General features: G+C 45.2%; 2 protein-coding genes across 2 annotated transcripts; one reads left to right on the forward strand and one right to left on the reverse strand.

The window, feature by feature from the left end:
- Positions 1-1,370: 1,370 nt before the first annotated feature.
- LOC123112130 (membrane-embedded CAAX protease MroQ) lies at positions 1,371-5,935 on the reverse strand. Its single transcript, XM_044533053.1, has 10 exons — positions 5,603-5,935; positions 4,573-4,661; positions 4,326-4,433; positions 4,132-4,214; positions 3,683-3,816; positions 2,984-3,033; positions 2,796-2,888; positions 2,623-2,714; positions 1,860-1,966; positions 1,371-1,701 (listed from the first exon to the last, which is right to left on the reverse strand). The coding sequence occupies exons 1-10, from the start codon at positions 5,852-5,854 to the stop codon at positions 1,660-1,662; spliced, it is 1,050 nt and encodes a 349-aa protein (XP_044388988.1). The 5' UTR covers positions 5,855-5,935; the 3' UTR covers positions 1,371-1,659.
- An 88-nt stretch (positions 5,936-6,023) lies between these two features.
- LOC123112128 (activating signal cointegrator 1) lies at positions 6,024-9,415 on the forward strand. The gene is made up of 4 exons (XM_044533051.1): positions 6,024-6,277; positions 7,325-7,957; positions 8,616-8,714; positions 8,815-9,415. The coding sequence occupies exons 1-4, from the start codon at positions 6,116-6,118 to the stop codon at positions 9,163-9,165; spliced, it is 1,245 nt and encodes a 414-aa protein (XP_044388986.1). The 5' UTR covers positions 6,024-6,115; the 3' UTR covers positions 9,166-9,415.
- The last annotated feature ends 11,450 nt before the right edge of the window (positions 9,416-20,865 follow it).

Raw genomic sequence — 20,865 nt, forward strand, 5'->3', positions numbered from 1 at the left:
ATAATCATGCCAACGGCTTAAAGACAAGATTTTGGCCATGTTACAACTTACAAATAGCTTAGTACCAAAAAGAACTCAGAAATTTCCCATGCCTCCCCAATTCCAGGCAGGATATTATCACCCAATCAATTCCATGTTTTTGAAAACAAAACATGATCACGTTCACAACTCTTGTCTTCTACCATGATCCACATTGGGAGATGGTTTGGGTTGAACTCTTCAAACGCATACCTTCTCGATGTCCTTGTCGCATTGTTGGTTTGTAGTTCTTGGAGCACCAGAAGGTTCTTGCCAAAGGGGCATTATCTTTGTTTTATTGCCTAATTTGCGGGTTGGATTTTTCCTTTTCCAACTTTGTGAACTTGCTAAAAATAGAGCACACACCAACAAATGCATGTTTAGGACTCTGCAATCTACATTATGGTACCATATCTTCCAACCTGTGCTAGATTTTGTATCGAGGGTTGTATCTTCTGTTTGTTTGATAAGAAAAGGAGTCCCAGCTTTTGAGTCTTTGGGACTATCAAGCCAAATGTGCGTCAAGCTATAGTGCTGGAAATTTGCAGCCAAAGCGTGCCATCGGAGAGCTTACAGATATTCCATATCTTATATCTTAGGAGCATATAAAAACAGATACTCCCTCCGTCCCAAAATTCTTGTCATAGATTTGTCTAGATACGGATATATCTAGTTACCAAACTTCTTGTCATAGATTTGTCATAGAATTTTGGGACGGAGGGAGTACTTACTGAGTTACTGTGAAATGTAAAAGGAAATTTGACCATTTCATCTTAACAACTCTGGCCCTGGATTACATTCGCATTTGCAAAGCTGGTTAAATACGAGTCATTAGAGCTGCCATGAATCAGATAGTTTTTAGAAAGGAAATGAAAAATCAACTCCAGTTTTTATGCATTCCTTTTACTACAACCCTTTTGAGCAAATATGTGGTGGCAGCAACACATATCTTGCTAATTTACTATCTTAAAAGGAGCATTTTTCATGCGTCCTCATAATTTGTTTGCCCATGCACACTACAGAACTTACATTGCACGGCCTATTTTTTTTTGGCTGAAATGGACTGGCCGAGAAAGCAACATCTGACCTCCCGATAGTATAATGAAGCCGTTAACATCAACCTCTTTACTCAAAAGAAGTTACTAGATAGGACAAGCCAGAGCATGTCAATCATGTAGCAAAGAAAGAACAACTTGGTGCATACCTGCAGTTCCCTCCATTCACACAGTACACCCATAGGAAAAAATAATAGATAATGCCAGTGAGATAGATTTATTGGTATAAGTTTTACTTAATGCACCTAGCATGGTATGAACATCCATTGCCCACTTGCAAGGAAGAACCATTAATTGAGCCAACCTGAAAGCCACGTACAAGTACAACGCATTTCTTATAGCAATAACCGTATTTTCTATTTGTATGATTGAACATTTTCCACCACGTAGGTTGGCAGTAGTATGAAAGGAACCATACATAATCATATTTTGTAAGACATCTTATAGACCATACATTGCGTGCCTTACCAAGTAAGATCATACACTAAGCAGTCGAATAAAGGAAAGCTCGTTGTTCTTCCAGATCTTTTTGCAGAAGTTACTCAAGGATATGCACAAAGCTAAAATCCGGACGGTTATAAAGACTTCAAGACGCCCCCAATAGCTCCTTGATATCATACCCTTGCAACTGAAGCAATAAAAGATCATATGTCAGTTACATAATAGGAAGAAGGGAACATGAATTAGCTGCCCCTGCTCATGTGCAATATTCTGCATGTTAATCAACTCATAATTTCCTTAGCATTTTTCATCCAGCAAATTACTGACACAGATGATAAGACGTACCTGAAGAAAGGTTAGCAGTAGTATAACTCCCGAGTTCCAAAATGCATGTATTGTAATAGGAGCTAGAAGATTGCGAGTTTGAGCATACGTAAACCCCAGTGCAACACCTGCGGAACATTCAGAAAATTTGTATCAACATAATGGTAAAACTGATAATTTGTCCTGAAGAAGACACCACTGACAGATTGTAGTCCTCAGACCGAATTACACAAAATGTTGCATGTTGTGCCTGTTCTTTGTTTCATCGCAACAGCTTTGTCTGTCATATTTCTGTAGCCAGTTTTGGCTTCTTTCTTTAGAAGAGAAGACCACAATTATAACATACCACATAACGGTTACACCAGATGTAACAAACACAACAGCTGATGTTGAATATTGTTCACATCAGGATAATTACCACCTAATCTGATCCCTAAGATTTGGGACTAACTGGGAACTAATTCAAGTCCTATATGACGTCTTTCCTAATTATCCTGAACTGCTGCCTCACCACCAATTTCCTGCTACCAGATAGACTGATATGGGGACTTTATCTCTAACATGAAGCTTCCCTAAAGATGCGCGGACTGGACTCGCTACTGGTGGCAGGGTGCCATGCGCTGCTGGTTTGCCCCAATATGGGGAAGTCCCAACAGCAGCATCCCATACAGCAACATGGACCATATGGCAAAGTTTGTCGGCAACAAAGTATGTTCATGCACAGATGGCAAAAATGGAATTCACTTGGTTTTCCACATTAGTTTTGAATCTCCTAGAAAATTACCAAGTACAAACAGTTGTGGGAATTGATCAGGTGTCAAATGGGCGAAGGCAAATACAGCAGCACTGAGAATCACGCAAACTGGAGTAGGAAACCTGTACCAAAAGCAAACTATTCAATACACCGACATGCAAAACTGCAAGCTCTAGAAAAATAAATACAATATCAACTTTTACCACTTAGTCAAGGACACCATTAGAAATCCTCGGAACACAGTCTCCTCCAGAATTGGTGCTAGAACTCCAGTAATCCCCACCAAATAGGCAGTGCTAGCAATTTTAAAATTCAAAAAATAAATAAAGTTCTGATAGCCTGGTGTATAGATAGCCGGCAAGTAAAACAAAAAAAGCTAGTGAGATGCTACCTGAGAGTTGATGAGCCAATTAGTGGCAGTAAAAGGACCAGTGAGTCCTTCTGCGATAACAAAGAGAGAGTCCAGAAATAGATCAGTAGTCATGTAATAGTATCCATTAAATGGGTTAACTGCAGTAGTTGTACAACATATAGGTATACAAAATTCTGAACATCTCAGAGAAGTCAATTGTCAACCGAAAATAAGAGAATCTATGTTTCCAAATGTTTAACAACATAGCTCTCTGTTCTGGCAAATGTATCTTTTGATTTGACAATCGTTTCGTACTAAGTACTAACTCCAAAGTATAGGACAATCTTTCTTTTTGACAGAGAATATATAAAACAGTCTCAGGTTATGAATATATTGAGTTAGTATTGCATGAGTAAAAGTGATTACATAAAGCTAGGCTCAAGTGGGCTTAGTTGTCAAAAAAAAAAGGCTCAAGTGGGCTTAAGATACGTCAAAAGATTATCCATATGAAAACAAAGCAGATTCTTAGGAAGAACTTTTACATTTGGCATATTCTGAACTGTCCAACAAAATGCTTTATTTACCATATTACTTTTCAATGAACAACTCGGGGTGCAAATTAAAGGTGAATGGAGTCAGACTAGTGTAAATCTGTAAGGTGACAGAAGTGTAAGGAGCAACGGTTAATCGATGACGATGCACAAGAAAAGTCTGTCTGCTAGATGCATATAGCCTGACCTCTCTCTCTGGAGGCGCACCATTCAGATAGGTCATGGCAGCTCCAACTAAAGCAATGGAAATGACTGCACCAAAGAGGCCAATACCAGCCCATAGAAGCCAGCCATTTTGCAGCTTGAATGGTTCTTTGACATCTGAAAGGTCAAAATTACAATGTCAACTTACTTCAACAACAACACCAACAAAGCCTTTAGTCCCAAACACAGTGTCAACTTACTTCCTAACAGAAAATCACAAAAATAATCTTTGACCTTGACTAAAGTGTTAAAAGCAGCATTCATGAAAAAGAGGAACTCCTAAATTCATAGTTACAAGGAAACTCCAGTTGCAGTAAATAACCGACAGCACTTCTGAAAGTTGAAAAAAATTAGTCTACAAGAAAGAATGCACCACTCTCTTTGCACAAGATCAAATGAACTAAAAGCATATGAATAAGATAATGTCCTGACCGTAACGGAAGACATCATCAGGGAATGGTCGGAAGGTATTGGTGATGCTAAATATAACACCAAGCACAACAGCAGTCACGCTACTGCATAAGACAACAAAAATAAACATAATTGAATATTTTGAAATGGGCAATATCCATCCTTTCATATGTAAAAACTACCAGAAAAAGTATCAAGCAAGAATAGATCCATACAGTTGTCCGAGGAACAGTATTTCTGCCTTCTCATCTATAGTTGCCCCCGCGGCTGAAAACCCTACATATTGCAGTATCGACTGCTCAACCAATCCTGTCAGAGCAAAGCTGTCTAAAGAACACTCAGGATACTTTCTTAGGGTTAACCATGCCTAAAACTGCAGATAGGCATCACCAACCACAGCCAGCATGCATATACAAAGATACTCCTTTGAAAATAAGCATCCGGCGTGCAGGATAAGAGTACCTTACTCCACAGCCCACCATGCTGAGCACAACAGTTTGCCACTCCCATGGCACATCCCACCGGCGAAGGATGGGCCACTCGTTCGAATCCTGCTTGCATCCAAATAATGCAACAAAGTCTGATTGTCAGCAGGGCAACATCAGAAAGACAGGAATATTCTCAGTCCAACTTGAGTTCACCAATGCTTCATGGCAAGATAATATTACTGATGTACATCCGACACATTTTCTATTGACACATTCGACATTTTTTTTTCGAAAAGGAGGATGACCCCCGGCCTCTGCATCTGGGAGATGCATACGGCCATTTTATTGATCATTCTTGAGGACCTTAAAAAGTATAACAACAATATGCCTGAATCCGCCATCTTGGAGGCATCTGCAGCTACTCCTATCCAAATGATGAAGGGGTGCAAGCTGGGCCACATAGCCATACCTCTCACCTAAACCTAATATCTAAAGCCGGAGGCCCCGACCGAGCCATCTGCCGGGTTCGGGGCTCAAACCGGTCTGACGCACTCACATGTGTCGTCGCCGCCATCTTCCACTGGTCCATCTTCAAAGCATATTGAGGTGACAACCTTGGCAGGTCCTCCGCCATCAACGCCACCACGACGCCAAACGACGACCTCCACCTACGCGAGCCTTGGCAGGTCCTCCGCCATTGACGCCACCACGACGCCAGCCGGAGGCCCCGACCGAGCCATCTCCAAGCAACAGACGTAAAACCATGCTAGGAAAGGGCCGCACCACCGCCGTCGCCCACCACCCACAAGCGTCACCCAACCCCAAGGTTCCCAAAGCGGCGCCTTCAAGAAGGGAACGGCGCCGTGAGCGCGGCCGCCGCCCAACAGTGTTAGGGTTTTCGCTGGGACGCATTCGACATGTTTTAGACTAAGTTCTTCTGTTTTTCAAGAAGCTAAACTATGCACCAAGCAACAAGACAGGGAAGCACTGCCACTAGCCTGCTAGGAATACAACTGATACTGATCAGTGCTAGGGCATCAAGAAATGGAGCGGTGGCGCATCACCTTATTGGAAGGCGGGGGCGGATTGTTGTAGGATAAGCACGCGAAGTCTCTGCCGCTCCTCGAGCTCCTGCTCCACTGGCCGGACTCCGGCGGCCGCAGCAACCGCTGCTGAGCTCCTGCTGCTGCTGAAGCTGCTAGGCGGCCAGTTCTTGGGGTGGGAAATGGCTTCCTGTGCTTGAAGAGGAGGAGGGATCTGCATGGGAGCGGCCGGAGGAGGACAAGAGAGAGCGGAGACGACGACGTGGAGGCCATCGGAAAGGGCGCGCGCTTCTCACTCCTCTGCTCTCTCTGCTCGCTGTGGAAGAAAGCCTCACGGCCTCGTGGCCTCGTGGGGATAAGGTGGGGACCTTCCTGTAAATTAGATAAAATGCAAGCGCAAAGCCAGAAAACGTAAATGGGAGAGTGGAGACCCTTTCGTTTATTTGTCGTATAACTCGGGGTCCAATTTGCAAAGAGACAGACGCCCGTTCTTTTACTGCGAGACCTCCGCGCTCGTGGGCAACGGCGGCGGCGATGGCGGCATCGGCGAGCACGTCCGGCGAGTGGCTGAAGGGCGCCCTGCAGGAACTGAGGGGCCGCACGGGGAGCGCCCTGGAGCTCGACGACGGCCTCATCTCCGGCCTCGTCTCCTTCTGCGAGCTCGCGCCTCCGCCCGACGCGGCCGACTACCTCGCGGTCCGTACCCCCACCACACCCCCTCCGTCACCGGAACGATAACTTACAGCACATGTCCCATATCGCGTCGCGCTTGGCCTTCTGATTTGAGCTTGTTGAGCGTGCGCGCTTGTTTGGCGCGGCGGCCTGATCTGCATCGGGTGGGAGGTTTTCTCAGATTAGGGTTTGTGCGGTTTTTAGTAAATTTGGCTGACGTTAGGATTGGTTTCGCGTCAGATCAACCTTCAGAGCTTGATGATAATTGTTACTAGTAGTTTCGATAGTCTAGTTGCTGCATTGTGCCACTGGCAGTTTGCTATTTCTGGTTGAGGGTTGTCTGTTAGTTTTAAACTGATGAATGATCAAAGCTGTCATGTTAGACTTGTATGCGGCTAGTGGAGAACATGGTGCTTAAAGAACCATATCATCATGAATTCCATTCTGCAACCTGATGTGCTGTTGTCAGTATGTTTTGAGCATCTTATCCGTTCTATGTACTTAATATATGCATGCTCGCTGGCAATGTAGAGCTTGAGATGTAGTCACATCTTTAAGGGAAACTTAGACTAGTGCATGGTTAGCCTGCCCTTGTCTTGCTGATCTGATCGACACATGTATTGTGGTGTATGATGAAAATGATTTGCTTTCTTGTGAGCATGTACATTGACTATTGGTTTGGCAGTGCGTCTGCATATCTATTGCGGAGCATCTCGAATATAGTTGAAAGGATGACCTGGGCATATTCAGCCCAAATACCATCATCGTCAAACTAATGTGTGCCCTTGACATCCATGTCACTGTAGTGTTGCATTAACCTTTCTCAATTGGGTGTTGTGCATGGCTTTCTCGAATTTTATGTGTGGCCATTTTGTGCTATAAAGGAGCTCTAGTTCCATTTTTTTAATTCGTTTGGAGTTGTACTTGTACATACTCCAGACTGCATCTTCTGAGTGACACCACTGTTTATCAGCTTATCATGTTTTATATTATGCACACGCCATGAATGTGGAAACTACTGTTACTTAGGTGAAGTAAAATGTTGATCGTTCTATGTGTTCAATTCTGCAGAATATTGTTGGAGCAGAAGCTGCGCAGGACCTCATTCAGGAGTACTTGCAGAGGAGGGGCTACATTGACCCCTCAAAAGGAGCTGGAAGCTCGCAGTCGTCTAATCTTCAGCCTTATTTGAAGCCATCTGCTGATGCAGCAACTGCCCAAACAAAGAAACAGACACGTACACAAAAAGATCCAGCATCTTCTTCTAGTCAGAGTTCCAAGAGTCAATCAGATGCTGCTGACACCCATGCTGCCTCCAAGAGAGGTCCAAAAAAGAAGGGAGGAAAGGCCATCTCCCTTGCTGAGGCAGCAAAGGGCTCTATTGTCTTCAAGCAGGGGAAACCTTGTTCATGCCAAGCACGGCTGCACAATCTTGTTAGCAACTGTTTATCATGTGGAAAAATTGTGTGTGAACAAGAGGGCGAGGGACCATGTAGTTTCTGTGGCTCACTTGTCTTGATGGAAGGTAGTACATATGCGGGTTTAAGTGATGTTGGAGTTCCTCTTTCGGACACAGAAGTTGCAGCTGAAGCTTATGCAAAGAGGCTTGTTGACTATGACAGAAACTCTGCGGCAAGAACTAAAGTTTATGATGACCAAAGTGACTATTTTGAAATGGAAGGAAATAGCTGGCTCTCATCTAAGGTAATCGACGTTTGATTGTTTCTATTTCATTGTTCCATCCGTCTCATCCGTTGTGGCTTATACTCATATATATCCACTCATTCCGATTCTTTCCTATTTGTTGATCTTCACTGTCCTTTATTTTAGTTATTAAGTCATACCGAAAGCTGTTTAGCTAAAAAAAAAGGGCAGCCCCAGTGCATGTAGCTCCCGCTTGCGCAGGGTCTGGGGAAGGGTCCGACCACTTTGGGTCTATTGTACGCAGCCTTTCCCTACATTTCTGTAAGAGGCTGTTTCCAGGACTTGAACCCGTGACCTCATGGTCACAAGGCAGCAGCTTTACCACTGCGCTAAGGCTAACCGAAATTTGCATACAACACCTAGCCATAATGTGAAAATTTATGTTTATATTTTTTATAGGATTTATTTATGCAATGTGTTTTTCTTTAGTGCTCAGAATCAGCCCATTTCAGCAATCAACTCTAGAGTCATTTACTCCTAAAAATTATGCATATATCATCTATTTTTATGCGTATATATGATAAAAGATGTAATTTGATGGATTAGACAATGATAGGATGTCGTGTGACTGTTTTTGAGGATATTGAAAATCAAGTTGTTCTAATTGGATGATATATACAAAGACATTTACCGCAGTTCTCTATTTTTCTCGCTTCAGGAAAAGACAAACCTAAAGAAGGTGCACGACGAAGCTCAGGATGCAGCTGAAAAACAAAAGGGGAAAGTGACGGTCACATTTGATTTGGTGGGCCGTAAGGTAGTAACTTGTTCCTGCAGGCTCGATTCACAGTTTGGAAGCTTTCAATAAGAAAAGAAACATTTCGATGCCGATATAATTTTGCAAGTATCTTCTGCAGGTAATTTTGAACAAGGACGAAGCCGCAGAGTCGGAATCTGACCAAGGGATCATGAGACCACTAGAACAGAAGCATCAGGTTCAACGCATACAGCCCAGCCCCTCGATCAGAGAGCAACCAGTCTTCGTTGAAACAGGACCTGTGAAGCCGAGAACCGACAGGGTAAAACAGAGCAAGAAACTCGGAAAGAATGGCTTGTGCCTGGAGGTAACCGGAAGGGTGCAGCATGATGACAAGGATCCCCAGAGCTTTCTTGGTGGCAAGATGAAGAAGGGTGATCATCTCGCGTACAGTTCCTCCGGTGAAGTTCGTGAAGGTGATGACTACGAGTGCTCCCTTGATTTTGATTGAGCGTTACTGCAAATTTTGATGCGCTCGAGTGCCTTCACATTGTACTTGCTTATCCCATTTCATACGGGTTGGATTGTGGTCTGGTCAAGTTTCCAGCTAGAGGTATTTTGGAAAGGTTTGCTTCGGGATCATATCATTCAACTAAAGTTGTCAGGCCGGGTAGGCTTTGAGGGTCTTGAACATATTAAGTAAAAGATTAAGCACGGAGCTTAAAAAATTATGATCCTAAATCCAAGTATTTTATCAGTAATGTTGACTTGTTCTGGCCAAACTATGTTCTGGATCAGCGAACTCTGTAGTGCTATCTGTACAGTTTTGCACTTTAAAACGGCATTCTGAAAACAGCAACTACGCCATGTCTTTCTTGAATTTCACTGGATAATTTACGGTCAAACTCTTGCATTGTGTACCCTTTTTTTTAGAACGCATTTTATTAGTTCAAGCGGATCATATCTGATTGAACAGCCTCAATCAGAAACTCAGGGATTACATCGAAAGTACATTGATTAACATGTAAGGAAAAGGAGTGTCTAGCACAAAGGTGAGCCGCCACATTGGCCTTCCTATACAAGTGTACACAAGTTTGAATCCTTGAAAACTCGAGACATAAGACCGCATCTCTCTGAAAACTTGCGATCCTACGGACCTGTCATCGCCTTGCATCCACAAGTTGCGAAGGTTTTGACAATCAGACTCAACTATTACATGAGATAACGATTTGTCCATAGTTAGTCACATAGCATCACGGTAAGCCAATAACCCTGAGATTAGAGCAACTCCAACGGGGCGACCCATTTTATCCGCCGCCGTCCGTTTGTGTCGTACACAAAAGTCGGCCCAACGTGCCGACCCAAATGAACTCGCGTCCGCTTTTTGTCCGCGGACGACCCATTCCCGGCCCATTTTTAAGCCGGATTTGCGTCGACGAGGACACGAGACGGACGCGTGCGCGCTCGCCTTCTCCTCCCCCGGGCCCGCTGGTCGGTGGCACATTGGCCTCCCCCATCCAACAGCAACCCTCGCCCACCTCCTTCGTCGCCGACGCCGCTGCCCATTTTTCCGGTGACTCTGCCAGCTGCCGGCGCCGCAACATCTGCTTAGCAACGCCGCCACCTCCCACGTTGCCCGCCACCGTCGTCTTGCCGCTAGGGAACCGACTGCTTCCCATCCCCGCTCCCCCCCCCCCGACACAGCCGCGATCGCGACCAAGAAGCCGCCTTGCCGCCCCGGCCAGGCCCTCACTCGCACGCCCGGCAGACGCCGGCAGGGCAGCTAGTTGGTCCGTGCGCGCCGCGACTCCCTTCGTCGGCCGTCTCCTTCATCGACGTACGCAAGCAGTTCGGCAGTTTGCCAAGGTACAAAATGGACTCCGCCGACGAGTTCTTTTTTCACAATTTCCTTTGTGACTCCGACGATTCGTCGTCCGACGACGAGGAGGAGATATTGGCCGTCGTGTTGGTCCATCACCACCTCAATAGCCAACGACCATTGTTCCGTGGCTCCATTCCAGGCCACCTTCCGGCATTGAATCGCAACCGAGAGAGCGGGCATCTCCTTCTTTGGAGGGGCTACTTTGATACAACAAATCCGATGTTCAAATATCAAAAATTCCGCCGCCGTTTCCATCTGAGTAGGCATCTTTTCAACCGTATTAGAGAGGGGGTGGTCGGCCACGATGACTATTTCGAGTGCAAAGAGGATGCCGTTGGAAAGATTGGTTTCTCCTCTTATCAGAAATGCACTGCCGCAATCTGAATGCTTGCATACGGAGTGCCCGGTGATCTCATTGATGAGTACGTCCATATGAGTGAGTCTACATGCCTAGAGTCCCTGTATAAGTTCTGCAAGGTTGTTATTGCTGTGTTTGGCCCTAAGTACTTGAGAGAGCCGACTCCTGAAGATACAACCCGTTTGTTGGTGATGAATGCCAGCAGGGGCTTCCCAGGGATGCTTGGCAACATAGACTGTATGCACCGGAAGTGGAAGAAGGGCAGTATAAGGGCCATGTCAGGGCTTGCACTGTCATACTAGAGGCCGTGGCGTCTCAAGATCTCTGGATCTGGCACTCTTTCTTTGGCATGGCCGGATCACACAATGATATCAACGTGCTTCAGCGCTCGCTGGTGTTTGCTAGGCTTGTCGAAGGCAACAGCCCGCCGGTGAACTTTACTATCAACGGCCACAATTACGACAAAGGAAACTACCTGGGTGACGGTACCTATCCTCAGTGGACCACTATTGTCAAGACAATCCCCAACCCCGTTGGAGAGAAGAGGAAAAGATTTGACCAAGAACAAGAGAGTGCTAGGAAGGATGTCGAGGTGCCTTTGGTGTTTTGCAATCTCGATGGGGCATCGTTCGGTATCGTGCTAATACCTGGAGCACGCAGAAATTGTGGTAGGTGATGACTGCTTTGTGTGATCATGCACAATATGATCATAGAAGATGAGCTCCTGGAACGTCTGTACGATCAAGGGTTTCAGTTTCAGGGTGAGAATGTTGTGCCTGAGCATGGAGGAGCGACAACGTTTGAACAGTTCACCCAATTTCATCATGATATGCGTGATTGGGAAACTCACATGCAACCGCAAAATGATTTGGTTGAGCATATGTGACCTCATGTTGGCAACCAATAGATGAATCTTCTTTATTCGGCTTGCAAAACTATGTGAGCCATTTTTACTTGTATTCGGCTTATAAAACTATGCTATTTTATTCGGTTAAAACTATGTTATTTGACTATATGTTTAAATGCAAAAGCAATGCAAAAATGAGCTATTTGTTGAAATAGGGCGGCTAGTCGGCCACGCCGGCAGATATAGGTCGGCACGTTGGGCGCACTGCCGACCCAAATCTAAAACAGGACGTACGCCGGGCGGGCGGCCGACCCAAACAGACAAAAATCGAACAAAATCGCCGTCCGTTTTGATCGGCTCGTTGAAGTTGCTCTAAAAGGATTATTTGTATAAACGCATTATTGTGTCTGTAGCCGTATTTCAAAGGTTCTAAAAAGATGTGCGATCATGATGCAGAACTGGCAAAAAGTTGTCGAGGACGCCATGATAAAAAAGAAGATGAAAAGACTGTGTTCAGGTTCCTTCGGGTCAACATGACCACTGGTCTGATGCTTCATTGGCCCATGTGATAAACCCTGATTGAATGGCAGATTAGGATGTGTATGTAGTATCCAGTATGAACTAATGTGTTTAGCAGTAGGTGTTATGCACTAATGAACTTGGTACCGTGGCGGAGCTTGAATGCAATGTCAGGGGCAGAAGCAAAGTATACATGTTAATAGGGACTAATGAGAATACTTTGTTCTAATTATGCTTCCTAAAAAAATTCCTTCAGGAATTTGTGTTGGGCTGGGGGGGGGGGGGGGGGGGGGTAGTATCAACTTTTGGGTCTAACTATATATAAAGATCATCCACCTTGTATTCTGTGACCTACATGGCATGTAAATGTACATATATGTGACCTGTAGTGTAACCATCCTGCTACCCTCCTTCAAAATGTACTAGCTTGGCAATCAATACTGCGATTTTGCTATTTTTTATTCACTTCACTAAGGGCTATAATACATTCAGCTCATTTCACACCAGAATATAAAATATGCTATCACGAGACGCTAAATCAAAATTTCAATCCAACATTTATATTCGGACTAGAATTTTGCCCAACATTTGATATATGGTCAAAAAATATGACTATAATGTCAAAATGGTGTTTCTTCTTTTAGTAGAATTTCGAAATGATGCAATTTCCTGAAAAGCAAATTCAACCCTTTTTCATATGGATTGCATGTTAGTTTCATATTTTGACCAGAATTTCATCAAAATTACAAATTTGCACGTAAAAAATGATAAAAGTATATGAAAATCAGCATGCTATTTTTAAATCTTAAAAATGAGGGTTCTGTTTTGATCCAAATGCTGAAATTTCAGCGCAGAAGTATTATATATTATTTAAAATGAACTTGCTTATTTCTGATTTGAAAACCAACATTTTTCAAGAAAGCATGATTTTGAAATACCCCCATTTATTCATATTTCGAAAATGAGGTTTCTATTTTAACCAGCATGATATTTACAAATCTAAAAAAACGAGGGCTCTATTTTGACCAAAACGCTTAAATTTCAGCGCAAAATATATATTATATATTGTTTAAAATAAACATGCCTATTTCATATTTCAAAATCAACAATTTTCAAGATAGAATGATTTCAAAATATCACCCATTTTTAATGCTTCAAAAAAATGATTCCTATTTTGACAAGCATTTGATCAAAATTATTAATTTTGCCCGAATAATAGTAATTATTTTTAAAGAAAATCAATACACTGTTTTTAATTTTATAAAATAAGGTTTCTATTTTGAAATTTTGAAAACCAACACTAAATTTCTTGTTTCAAAATGAGGCTTCTAATTTGACTTTATTTTGATAGCAAGTATAAAATTTGACTATAATTTAATCAAAATTCAAAAGAACTGCACGAAAAAAATGATAAATTACGGAAAACCTACATCACTAAAAATGCATTATTTGATGGTTTCCACATTTCAATCCGTCGATGTGTTCATAATTCCTACCGATGCTTCGATTTTGACCAGTCCATTTCAAATTCCGAAATGAGACTTCTAAGTTGATTAGAACTTCACGAAAATACTGCCAGTCCATCAAATATAGCAACAACACAAATTACAGTGTCACATGTCAAATAACATTTAAAACAAGGTGGAACACCACGTGAAAAATTGTCTAATTCATTTTGTTCTCACTCTTACATCCCAGAATTTGTATCCTTCTCCACCTTAACATCTTGTGTTGACTTCACATTTCTTTCCCTCCAGGAATCAACATTTGTTAATAGGATACCAAAGAAGAGTCGAACATGTATATTACACATGAACACGGAAACACTAACTTCACTGATTTTCGCTTCATAGCAGCAAACCCCAACTTCACTACTTTTATTCCCACAACTTTTGGTGCAACATTCGTAGTAGATCATTTTCTCTTCATCGCACATTTTATATGTTCTTCTATACTGCCCTTTCTAGAGCCTTTCTTGGAACGGTTCAGAAACATCAACATTGTACTAAGAAAGACTGAACATATACATCAGACATGTAAAGGCAAACACTAACTTCACTAATTTTCTTCGCACACCCTTTGTTGGAACATTTCTAGCAAACACTTCCTTGTCCTCTGGTTTCCCCTTCCTCCCAGATTTCACCTTTCCAACACACTTCCGTTTCCAAATAGATGAATAGACTGCCGACAAACTAAACATGTTTAACTACACATCGCAATGCTAAATACTCACTTCTTTGGGTTTGCACAATCTTCTTCTGCATCCTTCAATGGTCTCTTCTTGCCCCTCGCCACCTTACCACCTTCTGCATCTGAATCTTTCTCTTCTTCTACATCCTCCGATGGTCCATCTTCTGCATCTGAATCTTTCTCTTTTCTCTTCCTCTTCCTAGTGCCTTTTTTTTCCTAGAAAAAACGAAGAAAAATATTTTAACACTCTTCAAGGGAAGAAATTACACTGTAAGCGCGTACGAAAATGAACAAAGAGGTAAACATGTACATGTACTTCATTGGCTTTTTTTGCCTCTCAACCTCTCGCGCTTAGATTGCGTCCTCTTGTTGGATTCTTCGGCAGTTGGTCCCCCTTTTGGAACTTGGGATTGGGTCTTTGACTTCATCGGCGCAACATTCACGAGCAGAAAAGAAGTAGGCTAGCAAAGGAACAAACAGTTTCTGACCATGATCCCAATCAGTTTTTTCTTCATCAACCAATATACTCATGAGGAACTCCATCACCTTTCCTGACTGTGATTTTTTAGCTGTGGCTGTGAATAAAGCTTCACTAGCCATGTTACATAGTTCTGGTACTTATTCATGTGCTCAGACCATACATGTGTATTCGCAGTCCTTGAAGAATGAAACACTGGCTTGACATCTTGCCTTCACAAAAATTATTGGATATATGCACACACCAAGATGACACAGAACGAAAAATATAGACAGAAACCCAAACAACCCCACGAAAGGTGAACATCACATCTCAACGAAAGGCGGAGAGACAGCTCCCTCCCCTCCCGTGTCGCTCCCGTGGGCGATCCGGGAGGAACCCTAGCCGCCACCGAAGCAGGCCCCTCACTTCCTCCTCCTCCTCCCGCCGCCGCCGAAGGGCATCGCAGGGCAAAGCCCATGCCGCACCGGCGGCGGTGGGGACGACTCTCCTCTCGCTCAGGTGGCGCAGCGCGTGGAAGCTCCACTGGCGGCGGAGGCTCGCGTGCGGCCTGGGGCGCGCGCCGGTGGCGGTAGCGCTAGGAGGCGGCGCGAGCGGCACGATTGCATGGGTGGCGATGGTCCGGGTTAGCCGCGGTCAATCTGCACGGGGGAGCTCCATGTCCAGATCTGACTCCCCTTTGTGCAGCGGCTCACCTTCTCTACCGGTGCTCCTGATGGCCGTGTCGGGAGGATGATGGCAGGGCGGAGATGCCGGGCGGTGCGGCGTGGTGGCACGGATGACGAGGTGGAGAAGGTGAGCTGTTGTGCTTGGTCTAGGAGGCTTCATGGCGTCTAGATCTGGTATTTCCCGTGGCAGCAGCTTGCTCAGGCGGCGCCTTTCCATGGCCACGGCTAGGAGGTCGGCCGTGGATGCAACCGACGGGGTTTGATGTGGCGGTGGTGGAGATGTGTGGCCGGCGGTGCGAGTTTGGGTGCTAGTGGCAGCCAAGCCTGCTCTAACTCCTTTTGTGCGGATGCTTGAGGTGAGCGGCTGTGTCTTCGGAGCTTCTTGCCGACCTGGCGGGGACACTCACCGTGGACGGTGGGAGGGTAAGGTGGTCTTGTGCTGCTGGAATCAAGCGCTGGAATTTGCAGAGATGACCGGGATGGGGATGCTTCAGGCGAAAGCCTTGTGCCGACCTTGTCGGCAGCGATGACGGCGATGCCTTTGGGTGCCGCTTCCCTTCTTGAAGGGTCATTGGGGAGCTGCTTCCGCCCGCTCATTCGTGTGCTTTGGGCGAAAGCCTTAGATCCTTCATTGGACCGGACAACGATGGCATCTCGATGTCGTTCTCCCCCTTAGGGGCGTCGTTTTTTTTGGAGCCATGAAATCTGCTGTTGGTTGCTTGATGTCTGGGTAGTAGAGGTTGTTGGGTGGTTGAAATGTTCGATGGTGGCAGTGGAAGTAATCTGTGGCGGCGGCTGGTGCCTTGGTCATCCTGGCGCTATTGGTTGACCTCTCTTGGGAGCTCGTGACGGTGGTGAGGTCTCGGTGTTCGGTGCCCTTCGACAGCGCGTGAGGTTTTGTTGCTTTGCATAGTGCTCTGGCTCCCTCTAATTATGATGGTGGCCATGGTGTGGCCTAGAGGAGGTGCAGGGGCTATCTCGGTGGAGCATTGCCCTTCGGCACGGTCTGTGGCTCTCTCTATCGCGACGTGGCTAGGCAATGGGATGTCCTTCGATGGTAGGTACGACTTCCTAGCTCTTCAAGGTGTGAGTGATTGCAGGGCAGCGGGTGACTTCTTCTCGGCATCGAGTCTCCTTTCGACTGATCCAACAAAGCTAGCTCCCGCTCTTCTCGGTTCGCCTAGTATTGATGGGTGCTAAGTTCTTGGTGTTAGTTGCTTGTTGTAGCTTGTGAGGGAGTCCTGGACTAAGGGGTCCTCGGGCGTCCGCGCTATGTGATATGGGCCGGACTAATGGGCCGTGAAGATATGAGATTAAAGACCTTTCCCCATGTCCGGATGAGCCTCTCCTTTGCGTGGATGGCAAGCTTGGTGTTCGGATCATGCACCTTCCTTTTTCTGTAAACCGACTCTGTACAACCCTAGATCCCTCCGGTGTCTATATAAACTGGAGGGTTTAGTTCGTAGGGCAATCACAATCATATAGGCTAGCCATCTAGGGGTTTGTCCATTACGATCTCGAGGTAGATCAACTCTTGTAACCTCTATACTCATCAAAGTCAATCAAGCAGGAAGTAGGGTATTACCTCCATCAAGAGGGCCCAAACCTGGGTAAACATCATATCCCCTATCTCCTGTTACCGTCGATCCTTAGACGCATAGTTCGGGACCCCCTACCCGAGATCTGCTGGTTTTGACACCGACATTGGTGCTTTCATTGAGAGTTCCATTGTGTCATCGCTAGAAGGCTCGATGGCTCCATCAACCATCCACGACAATACCGCCCTGAGGGAGACTTTTCTCCCCGGCCAAATCTTTGTATTCGGTGGTTTCGCACTGCGTGCCCACTCGATTGGCCATCTGGAGCAGATCGATAGCTACGCCCCTGGTCATCAGATCAGTTTCGGAAACCTAAACTACGTCGCTGACATCCGAGGAGACTTGATCTTCCAAGGGTTCACGGCCTCAACCGCAGCTCCGACCTTAGATCCGGAACACCTCGTCGAGTTCGAAGACGGGAGTTTAGAGCCCGCCAGACTCTCCGCAGCCATAGAGCTCAGCACCGGAGATACGGAGGGGATCGTTTCATTGGCAGACCCAGAGTCACACCAGGCTCTCTTCATCAACACGAAGCCGGACTCCTCCCGAACACCAGATCCGAACTCTCGAGGCCCGTGTTATGCGAGCTCAGCCTGGGAACTCCTGTCCCGCCCTGCTCCATGGACCCTCGCTTCCCTATCCAAACCTCACTCTAAACGAGGCCCTGGACTTAATGTGATCTCTCGCCATTACAGAAGGATCGCTGCCAAAGTACGCCCAGCCCACACTAGGGGCTGAGGGCAGGGAATTTTACGTCCCACCCACCACCCACTTTATAGCCACCGCCGATGACTTAACTGACATGCTATATTATGCCTCTGAAGACATCTACGGTATGGACAACGATGCCGAAGAGGAGCAAATCCAGAACCCGCTGTTTACTGGACGCTGGACGGCCACTTCCTCGTATGATGTATACATGGTGGACACACCCAAAGAGAATGACGCCGACGATGGGAAGAATCTAGAGGACGAGCCCGCTGAAGCACCTCCAAAGCGTCGATGTCAGCGAGGCAGATCAAAGTCACATCGCGAAAAAGACAACAATACCGGCAGCAGATACAATAACACCCCGGAGAACGCCAAAGACCAAGACACCCCGGTCGAGCCAACATCCAAACAGGATGATTCAGAAGAGGGGCAAGTCAACCCCGATGACCCTATCGGGAACGATGGCTCGGAGGATAGTAACTACCTACCGACCTCCGAAGAGGATGAGAGCCTGGGCGACGAAGACTTCATCATACCAGAGGACCTCCTCGAACAAGAGTGCTTTAAATGCCGGCTAATAGCCACAGCAAGAAGCCTGAAAAAGAAGCGGTAACAACTTCAAGCCGATCAAGATTTACTCAATGATAGATGGACTAATGTCCTGGTAGCCGAGGAATACGGCCTCGAGCGCCCAACTAAGAGTTACCCAAAGCACATGTTGCTCTCTCAATTCGAAGATGAGGTCCAAAAGCCTATACCGACAGCTCGTAACGCAGCTAACGGGCCTGACCGACCACCTCGTGGCAGGGATAGAGCAATAACCCAAGCCGAACACCAACCTGCGCCACCTCGCCCCAGAGGCAGAGAAACAACAGCTGCAAGGTACACGCACGACCTGCGATAGGACCTAGAAAATAGAGCCGGTCATACCAGATCAATTTATGGATCAAGGGGACGTGCACCAGCGTGATACGTCTCCATTGTATCTACTTTTCCAAACACTTTTGCCCTTGTTTTGGACTCTAACTTGCATGATTTGGATGGAACTAACCCGGACTGGCGCTGTTTTCATCAGAATTGCCATGTGTTATTTTTGTGCAGAAATAAAAGTTCTCGGAATGACCTGAAACTCCACAAAGAATATTTTTGGAATTAATAAAAAATACTGGCGAATCAATCAAGGCCAAGGGGCCACACCCTGTCCACAAGGGTGGGGGCGCGCCTAGCCCCCTGCCTCGTGGGCCCCCTGGTGCTCCACCGACCTCAACTCCAACTCCATATATTCACGTTCGGGGAGAAAAAATCAGGGACAAGGATTCATTGCGTTTTATGATATGGAGCCGCCGCCAAGCCCTAATCTCTCTCGGGAGGGCTGATCTGGAGTCCGTTCGGGGCTCCGGAGAGGGGAATCCGTCGCCGTCGTCATCATCAACCATCCTCCATCACCAATTTCATGATGCTCACCACCGTGCATGAGTAATTCCATCGTAGGCTTGTTGGACGGTGATGGGTTGGATGAGATTTACCATGTAATCGAGTTAGTTTTGTTAGGGTTTGATCCCTAGTATCCACTATGTTCTAAGATTGATGTTGCTATGACTTTGCTATGCTTTCAGATCTGAACCTATTATGTTTTCATGAATATATGTGAGTTCTTGATCCTATCTTGCAAGTCTATAGTCACCTACTATGTGTTATGATCCGGCAACCCCGAAGTGACAATAATCTGGACCACTCCCGATGATGATCGTAGTTTGAGGAGTTCATGTATTCACTAAGTGTTAATGCTTTGGTACGGTACTCTATTAAAAGGAGGCCTTAATATCCCTTAGTTTCCAATAGAACCCCGCTGCCACGGGAGGGTAGGATAAAATATGCCATGCAAGTTCTTTTCCATAAGCACGTATGACTATATTCGGAATACATGCCTACATTACGTTGATGAACTGGAGCCAGTTCTGTGTCACCCTATGTTATAACTATTGCATGAGGAATCGCATCCGACATAATTATCCATCACTGATCCAATGCCTACGAGCTTTTCACATATTGACCTTTACTTAGTTACTTTATCATTGCCATTGTTACGATTACTACAAAACTGCTATTGTTACTTCTGTCACTGTTACCATTACTTCCATATTACTTTGCTACTAAATACCGTGCTGCAGATATTAAGTTATCCAAGTGTGGTTGAATTGACAACTCAACTGCTAATACTTGAGAATATTCTTTGGCTCCCCTTGTGTCGAATCAATAAATTTGGGTTGAATACTCTACCCTCGAAAACTGTTGCAATCCCCTATACTTGTGGGTTATCAAGACTATTTTCTGGCGCCATTGCCGGGGAACATAGCTCTATTCTTTGAGTCACTTGGGATTTATATCTGCTGATCACTATGAGGAACTTGAAAGACGAAAGAACTAAGATTTTTCCCTCAACTACGAGGGGAGGTAAGGAACTGCCATCTAGCTTTGCACTTGATTCTCCTTCTGTTTTGAGTAAAATTGCGACACCTAAACCTGCTTCTGCTATTAATTCTGATATGTCGCATGTTATTGATGATGCCACTTCGGCTATGCATGATACTTATGATGAAACTACTTCTATGCTTGATACTATTGTGCCATTAGGTGAATTTCTTGATGAACAACTTGCTAGGGTAGAGAGAATGAAATTATTGAAACTAATAATATTGATGAAAGTGATGATGAAGATTCTCCCCCTAGATATGAATTGCCTGTTGTGCCTGAGGGTTATGTTATGGATGAAGAAACTGCTAGAGATTTTCTTGCTTGCAATGATAGATCTGATCTTAAGAAATTATTAGCTAAGCTGAAAGAAAAGTCTCTGAATGCTAGAATGAAATATGACCATGCTTTTGCTACTTCACCTATCTGTGTTACTGATAAGGATTATGATTTCTCTATCGATCCTGAGATAATTAGTTTGGTTGAAT

Source organism: Triticum aestivum, chromosome 5B, assembly GCF_018294505.1.
Source record: "Triticum aestivum cultivar Chinese Spring chromosome 5B, IWGSC CS RefSeq v2.1, whole genome shotgun sequence".
In the NCBI taxonomy this organism is placed as follows: Eukaryota; Viridiplantae; Streptophyta; class Magnoliopsida; order Poales; family Poaceae; genus Triticum; species Triticum aestivum.